At 43.6% G+C, this 15,067-nt stretch overlaps 1 protein-coding gene across 5 annotated transcripts in view; it reads left to right on the top strand.

Annotated features, from left to right (window-relative positions):
* The window catches only part of LOC116849985, a 239,013-nt gene that overhangs the window by 3,557 nt on the left and 220,389 nt on the right, over window positions 1–15,067 (top strand). Inside the window, exon 2 of one of the 5 annotated variants that reach the window (XM_032827724.1) lies at window positions 173–448. The exons of the other annotated variants lie outside the window; for them this stretch is intronic. Coding sequence (XP_032683615.1) covers window positions 395–448 — 54 coding nt within the window. The 5' untranslated portion in view covers window positions 173–394. The remainder of the gene's footprint in view (window positions 1–172; window positions 449–15,067) is intronic. 5 annotated transcript variants of the gene reach the window in all.

The raw sequence follows: 15,067 nt of genomic DNA, 5'->3' as shown, positions 1-15,067 counted from the left end.
GGGGGGGGGGGGGGGGGGGGGGCGAGCCGTACCACCGCGTGCCATCGCGTATAGTGCGAGGTGAATTGCGGAAGTAACAACAGGTTCCGCATTCCTTTCTCGCGTCGCGTCGTCCGCAGCGCGCTACGGCGATAAAGTAGATCGATACTATCGTCAATAACTCCACGTGTAGATGTCGCAGCGGCTTGAAACAAGAACCATTGAAAAGGGAAAATTGTCGCGCTTCCGATGAACGTGAACTTCGCGTTGCGATGACACGACGAATCGCCGTGTATCCCATTGATCCGCGCTCAGAACCGTGATTAGTCTCGTCTTTCCGATCGATTAGTACTCGTGTAATTAGTGAAGTAACGAATAAGTGTCCGGTAAAGTGAATAATAGGCGGACAAGCATAATGACAAGTGATTGGCTCGATGCGACAACCGATGAACGACGGTCAGTAAAACAGGTATTTATTCTCTGATTCTATCTCATTTTTTCGAAATATTGCATTTTAAACGCAGTGTGATCAAAAGTCCGCGACATAGAAGTAACATAGAAATTATGTCTTATACACACATACATACAAGGAAAATTATTCTATTCAGGTTTTTTTCTTAATACCGAAAACTTAGATCCTTTTGTCACCGTACGTTGAAATCGTGGAGAAATTGTAAGCTTTTCTCTTTGTAATTTCAATTTCTTGCCTAAATTTAAATCTTAAATATATTAATTTATTTCCAATCTTTATATCTAATATTAGGTTGATATGTATAACAAATATATCAATTTATTTCAAATCTAATATTCTGTTTTTGGGCGATTCTTAACAGTTAAAACTTCGTAACAGAAACAGTGTCGAAAATGTTACACTTGTACATAAATGTGACCTGTTTACCGACGAAAGATTATCTACGAACGATGATCGTAATAGATTGAGGCTATGTTCGATATAGAGAATACGATACAAAGAACATTCGAATTACGCGGCGATACTTTTGCGTTAGACAAGCAACGCCACGATGGTACTTAGCCTAATCTAATTTCACAAGATATCGATTCTATATTCGTCCTATTTCTTTATTATGAATTATTACGTGTCACTGTTTGACATAATACCTTTGCGCCTCTAATCCGTTTTGATCATCTTATAGTCTGCGAGAAAAAATATCTAAAAAGTAGTATGTATTTTAGTAGGTACTAATAACATATTTACTTAAATCTAAATTTTTTTATTTCAACAGAATAAATAATTGTTTTCATGAGAAACTAAGGTTTTCTTAAAGTTTTGAAAAAATGTTTTTATATATTTTTTATTTAAAATTTTTTACTTTTATATACGTTTATAATTTGGAAAATATTCATATATATTAATATAAATAAATATGTTATTAGTACTTATTGAAGAAATGTTTGCTATTTTTGAGATATTTCTTTTCTCATAATGTAGTTTACAATGCGTATGTGTTATGTCGAAAATATAGATTTTGAACTGGCTGACCCCGTAATCTTTCGTCGGTAAGCAGGTCACATTTATGTACAAGTGTAACATTTTCGACACTGTTTCTGTTACGAAGTTTTAACTGTTAAGAATCGCCCAAAAACAGAATATTAGATTTGAAATAAATTGATATATTTGTTATACATATCAACCTAATATTAGATATAAAGATTGGAAATAAATTAATATATTTAAGATTTAAATTTAGGCAAGAAATTGAAATTACAAAGAGAAAAGCTTACAATTTCTCCACGATTTCAACGTACGGTGACAAAAGGATCTAAGTTTTCGATGTATTAAGAAAAAAACCTGAATAGAATAATTTTCCTTGTATGTATGTGTGTGTATAATATCAATAATAACAACATTCGCGTAGATTACTCTTGAAAATCAAGTTAATTGTTGTATTATTCCCCTTATTCCCTTGTTGTATTTTTCCCCTTAAAATAAATGAATTTTTATTTAAGCAGGCATATTAAACATGTATTACAAGTGAAATAAAATTGAGTTCACTGCCTTTATTCGTCGTGTGCATTTTCTCGCGTAGAAAAGATAGAACTATAAAGTAACCGTCCCTGTACGGTTGTATATAGACTCGATATTGCTACACTTTGAGATAAACTTCTATTTTCTTCTGCTACGAATATACAGTTTATCATCTATATATGTAAGAGAAGTCGTAACGCTGCTTGAAGCGCGCGTGATAAGGAAATTATCATCCATGATCGTGCAATTATGGGGAACTGGCCAGTAGTCACGAGACTGGGAATGCTTATTAAATTTTTATTGTACCACGTAATAATAATAATAATAATAATATTAATAATAATAATCATGATCATCATCGCAATAATAAATTGATAAAATGACAATAATAAATGGTAGTAATAATAATAATAATCATTTATCATCGTAATAATAATAGTTTCGTAATAATAATAATAATCATAATAATGATACTTCATCGTCGTCGGTAATAATCCAATGACAAATGTCAATATTTCATATAGTAGCGTGTCGAACGGAGAAACGACCTTAAAAAACGAAGACAGTATCAATGTTCGTTCGTACATTTTGTTTTTTAGCTTCCGCCGTTTTTTTATCTTCTCGCTCTTACTCTCTTTAGGATCTCTTCTACCTCTCGCTCTCGCATCTTCCACACGCGCATTCTCACTCGACTTCACTTCCTTTTATTTATCTTTTTTTTTTGCTTTTAATCTCCCCTTTTCTCTCACACACACGCACACTTTCTCCCTCTGTCTCGTGTCTCTTACACAATTGATGCAAAATGTCCCTACGCAGTCCGACGAATGTGTGTGTGTGTACGTTTTCCCGGTTTTTCTCTTTAATCAATCCTCACGATCGCATTTTGCTCGACGCTTTCCTCATTTTTTTTCCACCTTTCCTCCATAAAATTCTAGACTGCTTTTTTTTCTTTGAAATCCTTGCACGTGTTGACACATTCACTCACACTGGTAAAGTGGTTTGGTAGTGGAGGGACCGGGGAGGGCGGGTTGGATGTGTGAGGGGGGTAGTGTTGGCGGTGGAGTGGTCAGGGTGGGAACGGGATATATCCGCGAGGTTTGTACCGCACGTGAGGATGCTGTTGTAATTAGGCGGGGGGTTTGCAGGGTGAAGGGAGTCGGGCGGGGGGAATAAGGGGGGCGCGCAATACTAGTGAGAAAAACGGATACGTCGCGGTGAAAAAAAAAAGAAGGTGACAGCGACGTCGCGACCGTCGATCGAATAGCGACCTCGCCGATTTCTCTCAATCGTGTTCGGGATGTTCGGAGCCGATTGAACGCATTCGCGATCTCGAAGAACTCGCTGCCGATCGAACGCCGATTCGCGCCGTGAGCGTCGAAAAATTGATCAACGATCGATCTACGATCGCGATACGGGAGAACTAAAACTGCGATCTGCGCGCGATAAAGAAAATATGCAACTATATATTGCCTCGTGTTTTTACGCGATTTTTGTTTCCGCTGTTCCGACATTATTTTTTCCGAAAAAAACCCGGTCGTTCGAACTATTTCTCATTTTTTCTTATCTCTTTTTTTTTTTTGCTTTTTTTCTTTTGCGTATTTCGACCTGTACTATTGCTGTCCGAGCTACTTTTGCCTCCTATCGCCTCACCTCCTCTCCGCGAGTCCCCAAGCGCGTCGATCTGCCGGCAAAAATTTTCCCAAATCTGGGCCCGTCCCCGTTACCGGGTCGGACCCGAGGCACTCGTTCTGGTTGTCCGAAAGTTGCACGATCGCGTGTCGATCCGGCAGGATCGTCGCGCCAGGGAACGCGCTCGCACGTCTCGTACGTGTAGCGTGTGTTGGTTCATGTATGTACGTATATACGAACATACATACATACATACATACATATATGTATATTTTTATATATAGATATATATTCGGCTATTTTCTTTCCTCTTTTGGTCCTGGTATAAAGGAAACGAAAATCACTCAGAGTTTCTAATTTAGTTTCTTTTTTTGTCTCGGAAGAACCGCGGTCTCGAAAAGTGGAAAAAAGTCGCCCGTGACAATTTGGAAACTTCCCGAAAATTCGCGATTTCGAAGAATTATTTTTTTTACTCGCGTTTTTGACTGCTTTTCATATTACGGCCGTGACTCGGTTTTGACTATTGACTTTACTGGAGGGGAGGGGAACTCTGTTTTGTTGCCTGTCGACATGCAATGTGCAATCACCATCGAGAAATTCTCTCACTCTCATTCTCATTCTTTCTCTCACGCTCTTTCTTACTCTCTTACGCTCTTTCTCACTTACGCTCCCTATATGTATACCTCGAGTTCGATAATTTCGTCTAAAATTCCATTTTTGCCTTAACTATACACAATAATCATAATATATAATAATAATAATCACGATTCGAATACATCATCGATCATTTTCCGAATATAGATACAATAATTTCTTATTTTTCATCGTCTTCCTACTGCCTTGCTTTTTCTCTTTCTCTCTCTCTCTCTCTCTCTCTCTCTCTCTGTCTCTTTCTCTCGTTCTCTTTCACACACTCTCCCTCTCTTTCTTTCTTTCTTTCTTTCTTTCTCTCTCTCTCTCTCTCTCTCTCTCTCTCTCTTTCTCTCTCTCTCTCTCTTGCAATTACATCTTGCAATAATAATCGTTTAGGTCGTCGTATATCTATACATATACATATACATATACATATATATATATATAATTTATAAAATGAAAATAGGTACAATTTTGGACGCTTTTCTTCGTCGAAAAAACGCTCCGAAAATTTTATTTTCGCTTAATAATGCCCATCGGTTGCGATTCTAGTCCACTTGGTAGTAAAATTTTGTTTATTCTCCTATCTTGCACACACATTTACATCCCATTTTCTCTCAACACACCGTTCTCTCTTTCGCTTTCTCTCGTTTTCGCTCTGTCTCTCTCGCTCCGTCCCTTTCACACTGTCATCTTCATTCGCTCGATTAGCATTCACGTCAACGTATACACTCGTCAATACACATTCACTCTCTCTCGTACGTTCATCCTCTGTCTTGCAATTTATCTCGCTCTCGCAGGCAAACCCTTGCTCTCTCATTCACAAAATTGCAGCGATAGTCGCCCTCTCGCGATATATATCCGCCTTTCCGCCGCTAATTTCTAAAAAAGACCTTAAATTTAGGCTGGCCGATCGCGTGCTTCCGGAATCGACGAGCTTCCGTTTGCGCTTACGAAGGAACGAATTTCACGAGCGGGGAGCGCGTGTGATTTCGCATAATTTCCGCATATTTACAACTTCATTTCGAATTCCTCCGCAACCTCGTCTTCCGTGCAACAGTCCGAGGTGTCAATCACGAATATCGTCGTCGCGCGAAAGGTCGTCCAGCCGGAAGTCGTGAGGCACAAAGAATTTATTTTCGCTTAATCTTCTTTTTCCTTCGCCTATCTTCGATCTACACGCCCGCGAATCGGCCTCGCGATCCGGTCGAAGTGATCTTCTCAGTTCGAGTCTTTGTCTCATTGTTTACTTCGTTGATCCTCGTCGCCATATGAATTCGATTGCCGTCGTAAGGAACTTCTTCACATCACTCTATCACCGATAAAAAATCTCGTCCGACACATCGGAATTTCCGGGAATAAATTTGGAATTTTGCGAGAAAGCTTTTGTCTGCCTTTTGCAAAAGATCACTTCCACGAAGACGCCAAGCCGACCCGCTCCGCAGACATTAACATCTAACGAACTCTTAATCCTCGATCGTAAGCCTAAAGGTTGTTTCAAGGATCGGATCTTTTCCCGTCCCCGATCACGCGTTGATCTTTCCTGATCTCCCTTTCTTTTCTTTTTTTTCGCTTTCTTTCGCGCGATTATCGATCATGCAGTGTTCAATGGCGTCTACGCGCGAGCACGCGTAGTGATTCGCGCATAGACGCGTGCTTCTACGTCGGATTCATCACTTACAATCTAATTACATGTCGAAAGTAATGTCACGATAATAACGCTCCAACATGGAGCTGTCGTGTTTTGATATGTTCGATCGAAAGTACCGCGGCGTTTCGTCGAGATTCATTCGCGCACTGATTGTGTGTACCGAACGTCATTTTTCAAAATTCTTGGTAAAAAAAACAAACATTCTCCAAATGACTGTTCTTGTCGAAAACGTTGATTTGAAATGGAAAGGATCTCGACGAAGCGTCGCCTGATTATTCTTTTTTTTATCCTTTTATATTCATTTTCGTGTGATAAATTTTGCACCGCGTAAATTAAGCACACCTTTCGAGCGTCCTAAGTACAGAATATGACAATACGATCGATCCATAAGGATCGAGCACCTCTTTTGACTAAGGGGTGCAGTAACGGCGGGTGAAAGGGGTCAAAAAGTTAACGCATCTCGGAGCAATGATCGTAGTAAGAATGACTGCTTCCGGAAGCAAAGAGGGGTTGACCGAGCGAGATTTTCTTTCTACATCCGATCTCTCTCTCTCTCTCTCTCTCTCTTTCTCTCTCTCTCTCTCTCTCTCTCCCTCGCGCTCTTTCTCACTCTCGCGCTCTCTCGTTCTCTCATTCTCGCTCGGCAATATTAGTCGCTCGCCGTCACTGCATATAGCTAGGGGAAGATAATGAATCGAACGGCCAATTGGTCGTCCAGAAAAGAACAAACTTGATTCCAACAGCTATATCAGTTTCGAATTGTCATCGAACACTGCCCACGTACGCGAGATGGAATCGATGGAATCGCGTACGTGGTACGGGGGCGGGGGAAAAGACGGGTTTCGAATTTCGAATTTTCCTTCCACGCGTGCCCGGAGCTCTTCTTCCGTCGCACAGAAGCACCCTTTTTTTCTTTCACTTCTTTTTTCATCGACGTACTGTAATAATCATCATCGTCGTTATCATCAACAACAAAAAGAACGTTCCTAGAGGTAACGCATCCGGTTGTAATGCGTTGTTTTCGTGCAAAAAGGCTCTCGCGATTTCTCTCAATTTGGGTCTCGCTCTTCCACCGTTGTAGTCGCAATCATCGTCATCTCGTGGTTATTAACCTTCACATTATACACATCGTGATCATCAATTAGACATCCTACACAATGCGGAACTTGCTCGTAACCGAAAGAGACTGGTGAATATAATCGTATGACATGCTTCCTCCTTACTTTCTCTCTCTATCTCTCTCTCACTCTCTCTCTCTCTCTCTCTCTCTCTCTCTCTTTCTCCCTTTCTTACTCCCTCTTTCCTACTAGTGTTTGTTTTAATAGGATAGCTTATTGTTTCCATAACTGCTTTTTTATTTTCTTTTTTATTTTATCGCGCGTCGATTGTTTCCAAAACTTGAAAATGGATACGCTTTATAGCTCGCGACGTGCGTGGGCGCTTTGAGGATCCCATAGCTTCTCTAGTTGCAACCAGAACGGCTCCGCGACCGGAGCAACCAGCGAGGGGAGCAAACGCTCTCTTCGTCTCGAGATGCCCCAGTCGCGGGTTCTGGCACCTTCGGCTCGTCATCGTACTTTTTGAACACTAACCCTCCATCGAAACATCTCAAATCGCGCACACCTTTCCTCGTCTCGATCGATCGACCTCGCGCTCAGCGCCGTCGGCGTGTCGGTCTGGCAACGAAAGTATTCTTGTTAATCGAAATCGCGATTCCAGAGAGTTTCCTTTGTCTTTGCGCGAAGATCGCGGCAACAGGCGATCGAAAAATAGACGGGGGATCGTCCCTTTCCGTGTAGTGGAACAATCTCGCGTGAAATTTGGGTAATTGGCAAGAACGGAGAGAAGCGACGGCGCCAATACGACGAAGCGTGATCGAGACGAGGGGCAATCGAAATAGTTATCTCGCTCGCCGATCGACAATAGGGGTCGTATCAAGAGTCGATAGCGATAACTGATAATAGTGATAATAGTACTAATAGAGCGTTAAACGACGATAACTAATAGCATTAACTAATAACGAATATCGCCGAGTGTACGAGCGTTCCTTATCGAGATCAGTGCGACGTTAATTTCGCGGCGTCGTGTTACCTCGCGGGCAATTTCGCGATTTGCAATTGTACATTCCAAGTTGTCCAATTTTTCCCGACGATATTCCCAAAGTTTGGCAAGATTCGAAGGTGAATCCACCACGCGTCGCGTCGCGTTCGTACACCCGGCACTTGTTCGACAAGGTAATAGTAGGTAACGATAAAGTTTAATAAATGCACGTGTCCTAAACTCCATGTGACAATCGTCAGCGTATTTTAAAGATTCGATTCTTCATCATTGTCTCTGTCTCTACTCCCTCTCGCCCGCAAGAAGCCGATGTCGGTCGCGAATTTCGATGCGAGGAACCACACACGAGAGATTGACGAATTAAACGAAAGGGAATCACAAATTAAAACAATAAGCACACGAAGAAGGGAACTAATGACGGTCGAATCGACACAAAGAGAACTAGACATTTATCACATCGATTTACCTAATAAACCACACGAACGAGAACAGAACAGTTTACAACACGGGTTCTGAAACATACAGTTCTAATTCTAATAATAATAATAATGTTAATAATAATAATATATATTTATATAACATAATATAATAATAATGATAATAATAATAATAATAATAATAATAATAGCGACGTACTAACAATTTCTAGCGGTAGCGGTAGCAATAGGTGTAATAGTAGGAGTGACGGTAGTGTTGGTAGCACTACGCTACATGTAATAGTTTGCGGCAGCGCTAAGCCTGCGTGAGTGTATGCGTCTAAGGCATGAGAAAAAGGAAGTTCGTAACAAAAATAAGGATCAAGTTATTAACTTAGGTTCGACATATGACGCGTACGTCTCGGCGGACTGCGGTTAATTTTCACAAGTCGGCAAACTCAATCTACAGGAATAGTAACTAAAGAACCGTAGTTTGTATACCATTTTTTTTTTGTGTGTGTGCACGTGTGTATATGTGTATATGCGCGAGTGTACATACATGCATACACTCGTATGCACGTACGTACGTGTGTGTTTGTGTGTGCGTGCGTACGTGTATACGTTGATGACCTACTTAACTTCAGGATGAGCGCAGCTCAAGAACGGGGCCGCGTTTAACTAACGTAACGGCTACGCTTAATAGATTAATTAATTAATTAATTAATTAATTAGTCAATAGGCAGTACACAACTAATCATAAAAACCCCTAGCTTGCTTCATCGTTTTTAACCAATTCTGACTAGCAAACGTAACTCGACGAGCTCGTTCGCCGAACGCCGCCGTGCTGTTACCACGCCACCACGCTCGCTCTCTCCTCTCTAGTCATTTCTCTCGACGTCATCATCGTTTTTCTTACCGATTATTATTTTAGTTTTTCATTAAATAGGAACTCTCTCTCGCTCTATCTCTCTTTTTTTTTCTTACCACGAGACCAAAAACAATAGTAGCCGCGAGCGTGGCCGTCGGTGACGATATCTCGCGACTCGGCGAACGAAAACGTTGCGAAAAGAGACGATTGAAGAGTACGCGGCGACCGGGGGATGAAGCCAAATTTCCGCGCGAGCGCACCTCAACCCTCGCGATCCGCCCGATCCGAACGAGTTTGATTTCGCCGCGACAATCGTCGGATGTACGCGCGCACAATGAGATCGAGATTAGTCCCCGTACTCTTTGTCTTCTAAATGAGGAAAATGCACAGGTGTACGTGAAAAAAATGGGGGGAGGGGGCAAGGAGGAACGTACAATTTGAACAACTCGTGGGCGGCGCGCGTAATCCATGCGATATATACGCAAATAAAAAAAAAAAAAAGAAGAAATAAAAGGAAAGATCAAGAAAGCGAGAATCGAACTCGATACACTTAAACGTAAAGGAAAACGAAGGGAAACGCGTATAAAGCTCAATCAACGACAAGTCGCGTCCGTCATCTCCGTCTTTCTCAGTCGTGCGATACCACGCGTATATATAACGAAAAAGAACAAAGAAAAAGAAAAGAAAAAAAAAAACAAACATAATGCAAAACCAATCCCGCGCGATCGTTAACAACAATAAAATTTCGACGCCGCGATTGTGCAATAATAATATTAATAATAATAATAATAATAAAAGAAAGAACTCTCTCTCGTGTTTCTTTTTTTTTTTTTAATAACGCGGTATCGTGTTCCTTTTTCTACTTTCGTATATAAATATTTGTATGCTAAGTAACGTATATAACAATTAACCAAAGTAATTATAGGGCGTGTACGCGTATATGTTTCGTGTATGTACGTGTATATAGTTAGATGAAAAAAAGGACCCAAGAAAAAGAAAGAAAGGAGAATCTCGAAACGTGGCTTCTCTCTCTCTCCTTACTACCGCTTCTCGTCGATTCACTTAAGAGTTATTACACGTTTATGTGTATTATGGCTTCGACGATTCGAGCGAACTTTGAACCGAGGCTTTACTTCCCTTAGATTTTCTTTTTTTCTCTCTCTCTTTCGCCCCTCCCTCTCTCGTTTCTCTGTAAAATACGCCTTCAATTGCCTTCTGGCAATCATCGTAATAATAATTGTAATAATTAATAATTGATAATATAATAATAATAATGTAATTGTAGGTTAACCGCGGTATCGAAAGGCTGGGGCAAACTCGACGGGTACTCTCGACGTTTGCTCGACCGTTGATTTGCTCGTCCTGGTCCTCACCCGAGGCGGACTTCCTCCAGGAGTGCATACGCTCGCTCCTCGAGCTGTTTCACCCCGAGTCGCGGGTCGTGCAACGCGAGAGATACCCGTCTCGCTGCCTCGCCGGAAAAGCGTGTGGGTGGGTAGGCATTTATGCAAAACGAAAAACTCGATGGAACAACAACAATCGAAGCTTCATGAAAGATCCATTCGCACCGTACATCCATCTTTTTTTGCTTTTTGAAAGTGTCGTTTTTGCTTATACAAGGATCGGCCCGGATCCTGGCCGGCGGTTTGACACAACGAAAAGAGGCTACGTTTTGTCAGCAACGCGGATATTTCCTCGTGTACGGTCCCGCCACCCCGCCGATTCCACAGGTTGCGTTCCCAGCACCATATTGCTTTTTCTTTTTTTTTTTTTTGCCGATTAGCTCGTTCTCTCTTTTTCCACGCGCCGAGTGGAACGCGCGCTCGTGCAATCCCGTGGAAAATTTCTCTTTCTCTCCTTCACTCGAGCCTCCTTTTCCATCTTTCTTCCTTCCTTCTCTTCTCTCTCTCTCTCTCTCCCTCTCTCTCTTCTTCTTCTCTCCTCCTTTCTTTCTCCTCACATTAAATAAGTACCGATTTCGCCAGTCCGAGTTGATACTCGTCTCGGCTTTGTACCCTTTTTTGACTAGAATTGAATTTCGAACGGAGGACCGCTTCTCCCACGACTCTGTCGCGATCTTCTTGGAGAGAGAGGCTCGAGTTCGTTTCTCCTCTTTGCTTTTCATTCTATTCTTTTTCCGTCGAACGATGCTGGCCGGCGGGACCGGAAGTGCGTCGGTGTGTTTGCCCAAAAGGGGACTTTGACCAAACTCATTCGATACCATTAAACCTGCACGCGCAACCTCGTCGCGCTCTTTAGTGCGAGATGACTCGTGCACCTTGTCCTTGTTCTTTCTTCCCCCTTGCTCTTCTTCTTTCACTTTCTTGAAATCGTTTTTGTCGCGACGAGGCTGCGCGTCGAAAATTAACGATAATCTGCGCTGTATTACTCGGTAACTAACTGTACGTAAAAGTCTGAAATTTGAAACTTAACGTTCGCCATTTTTGGAGTCAAGGTCAAGCGCGCTCCTTTCCGCAACACAAAAGGGATGCACCGTCGAGACCGCGAAGGTTGCATTGTTCATGTCACTTTAGCATTTTATCGCTGGAAATTTTCGAAGATACATTTTTAGCGGATCGAAAGTAAAGTCGACGGTGATCCATAAGGATCGATCTGCTCGAAATTTCGTTTTTGCTCGAAATAAAGGAAATTTGCCGAACAAGTTCGAATTTCGCCCGAGGAGGAACGGCGCGCGCTCGCCGCTGGACTCGCAACCAAGTTCATCGCGAACGGACGTTAAACAACGTTGTATATGGGGAGGTGAGTGGGGGTGGTTGGGGCGGTGGGTGAAGGGGGATGTATTATTCCTGCGGGAGCGTGGTGAGGTGGATTGGTTCGCCGGTGGGGACGGGTGGTGGGGTATTTTGTATTGTGTAGAAAACAACGCCGTAAGTGAAGTAACTCAAGACTGCACTTGAAAGACCAATAAAGTAACGGGGTGCGGGACACCTGAACACGCGCTGCCCGAACACGCTCTCTTTCTCTCCCCCTTCCTCGTCGAGCTCGAGCTCGACCGGCTGAAGCGACCCTGAAGACGAATAGCCGAAGCCGATCCGATGCCGGATAAGCCGCGCGAGAGCGGCTCTCCAACGTCGGACAGCCGATGGCGTTTTCGTTTTCTGTTCTCTCTTTTCCCCTTTTCTTTTTTTGTTTTTTTTTTTTGTTTTTTTCTCCTTACGTTGGACCACAGCGGGCAATTTTGACCCGGAGTCCGGACTCGCGTGTTCAGGTACCCTCCGATCCGCGTCCGAGTCCCAAAGTCCCTGCCTGCGGTTTCCGTAGTGAGTGCCTCCGCGATTATTTATTGGATAGAGGCGGTACGCGCGGTAAGCGCGCGCTACTCGCTGGCCCTTACTTATACTGGAGTACGTGTAATTAATAATTATGCGTGTGTATGCGGTACGGTTAACTGTTAATTAAGTCATCTTGAATGGTTACTGTAATTAATTAATCGTTATCAGTTAGTTAAATATGGCTCCGCCGTGCAATCGTCTATCTCTCTTTCTCTATCTCCCTCTTTCTCTCTTTGCTCTTTATCTCTCGCTGTCTACCCATTCCGTTTCGCGCTCGTCGTTAGCTTCACACAAGCTCGCTGCCTCTCGCACCTATCTCAGAGTATACAACGTACACGTTGGCTAAACTACAGACACTTATTACACTTATTATCATATTTATTCGTTAAATGTCGATTGAATCGCGGGGAGGGAAGGGGCATTGCGAGCGACCGATTTGGTTGAGGAATTTCTTTTTGGAAATTTTGAATCGTAGGATATGTTTTTTTGCTCTCTATCTCTCTCTCTTTCCTGGATAATTGAATGGAATCTTTTCGCGCCGATCGTTCGCGGTCCGAGAAACGGGGGAACGGGAACTCGTCGGGCTGGGAGAAACGTTTTTTTTTTACCCAGACGGTGGGAGATCCGATCGTGTGGGACGCGGGGAAGGTCCGGTTTAGGAATTTGCGCACGAAATGAATCCGGTATACTTCCGGTCGTGCCACTGTCCGCTCAACGGCGGCGCGTGTACGACAAGATTCTCTGCAGACACTGAAAAAGACCACGTGCTTCCCGTATACTTACTTATGTAACTGTTTACTGCGGTACACTGTGATTACTGTTCTACCATAGCACTACTAATTGTGAGTTATACTTGAACTGTTTGTTTACTGTAACGGAAAACCCTGACGAAGGCACCCACTCAGCGGACGATATTCTGTTACATATCTCATTCTCTGTCTATCTTTTCTGATATTCCGTCTGTTTTTTTTTTCACTTTTGATTTGCCGATTTTCGCGATTGTACGTGTACGATTCTATTCGCGACTGTCGCCGAATATATCACGTTTTCGTTTGTCTTGCCGCGCGATTGTTTTTCCCCGAGGGTTCCCCTCGGTTTTCGTTTTTCTCGCAATTTGGACTAATGCCGGATAAACGGACTCGGCCTGTCACCTCGGACACGCATGCGGGGGGTTGCTCAATGGTTCGGGGTGAAAGAAACACATTCTCCTGAACGGAAGTATGAAGAATATTTTGAAAAGAGTATCGACCCGCCACGAAGACCGTGCGGATACGATCGGCATGCTCGGTCGAGAAGCGGCCTAGCCGCCGTCGAATCCGCGCGATCTGTCCGCGGCGAGACAGCGCGATGGGTCCGTACGCTCGTCGCCGTCGACCGTTGTATAGTTAAGTTGTCGATATGGATCACTTGGGATCATGGCAGTCGCTACTTCTTCACGACTTCGATCGATCATAAGGTTTAGAGTCTCTGGATTATCTCCGTGTATCCGATGTTTCCCCGCTCTCTCTCTCTCTCTCTCTCTCTCTCTCTTTCTTTCTCGATGTTGTTCTCTCTATCACCTCTTTCACCTACCCGCTCGATAGCCGAGACCAAAGTCCGCGTCTCCATCGCCACCCTTGGCGCCGAACGCGTCCAATTCGAGTCTCAGCACGAGCGAACGGAGAATCGCGCTCGACATTGGGGGTGCGCGACGAGAATGCGGACTTGTGAAATTTGGTTCTCCGAATGTAGAGATTTAGACGCCAATTCCGAATGTCGGATCGTCTCGACTATCTCGATCGTTTCGATCTGCCAGGAACCTCGAAATTTTGTCGTGTATGTCGAAAGTTAACTCGCGGTCTGCTTCTCTTTCTCTCTCGCGCGCGCGTTTTACCCCGTGACTCACCGCCGTTCTCTCTCTCGAAGTTCCTCTCGGGCCAAGGACGAACGCGTGTGGACGCCGAGGACGCCGAACGCCGGAACCCACCGCCTTAACAACTATGGCTCTTCATTTTATATAGTGGACATTGAAACAACTTATTCCGGTTTTTAATCACGGAGGCTCGGTCAGGGTCACCGCGTGAAGACGCGAATGCCGCCGAGGCGCTCGCACTGCTAGACTGTCGGTTTTATCATATGCTGCGCACTTACGATACACACTGTCACGAATAATATGCACATACGTCGTACGTGTGTTGCCCCCGATTGCCGCGCAATCATGCCGCTGCGCCGCAACTTTTTTCGCCGTAGCCGTCGCCGCTCAGAGCCGGCGTCGGCGTGGCGGGTGGGCGCGCGCGCGCGCGATCGTACGCGATATATATTCGTCGTGAGATTATTTCATTAAAAAATTAAAACCCGATCGAAAACAAACCAACGGTTTTTGCTTGTAAAGCCGCACTCGAACAACGGCCCTTATGCAATTGCCGCTGCCACATTCCTCTTGGTTGTGTGTGTTTCTTCTTGGTTCATTACACCTTTCGTGATTGCGTCTCGTGGAACAGGGGTCTCTCCCGGTGGCCACAGGTGCCTCTTTCCTCTCTCTCTCTCTCTCTCTCTCTCTCTCTCTCTCTCTCT

Source organism: Odontomachus brunneus, unplaced genomic scaffold (assembly GCF_010583005.1).
Source record: "Odontomachus brunneus isolate Ranch 3 - 2012 unplaced genomic scaffold, Obru_v1 Obru_scaffold_130, whole genome shotgun sequence".
NCBI lineage: Eukaryota > Metazoa > Arthropoda > Insecta > Hymenoptera > Formicidae > Odontomachus > Odontomachus brunneus.
The sequence above is the reverse complement of the archived record's forward strand: the minus strand, read 5'-3'. Positions and strand labels throughout refer to the sequence as shown.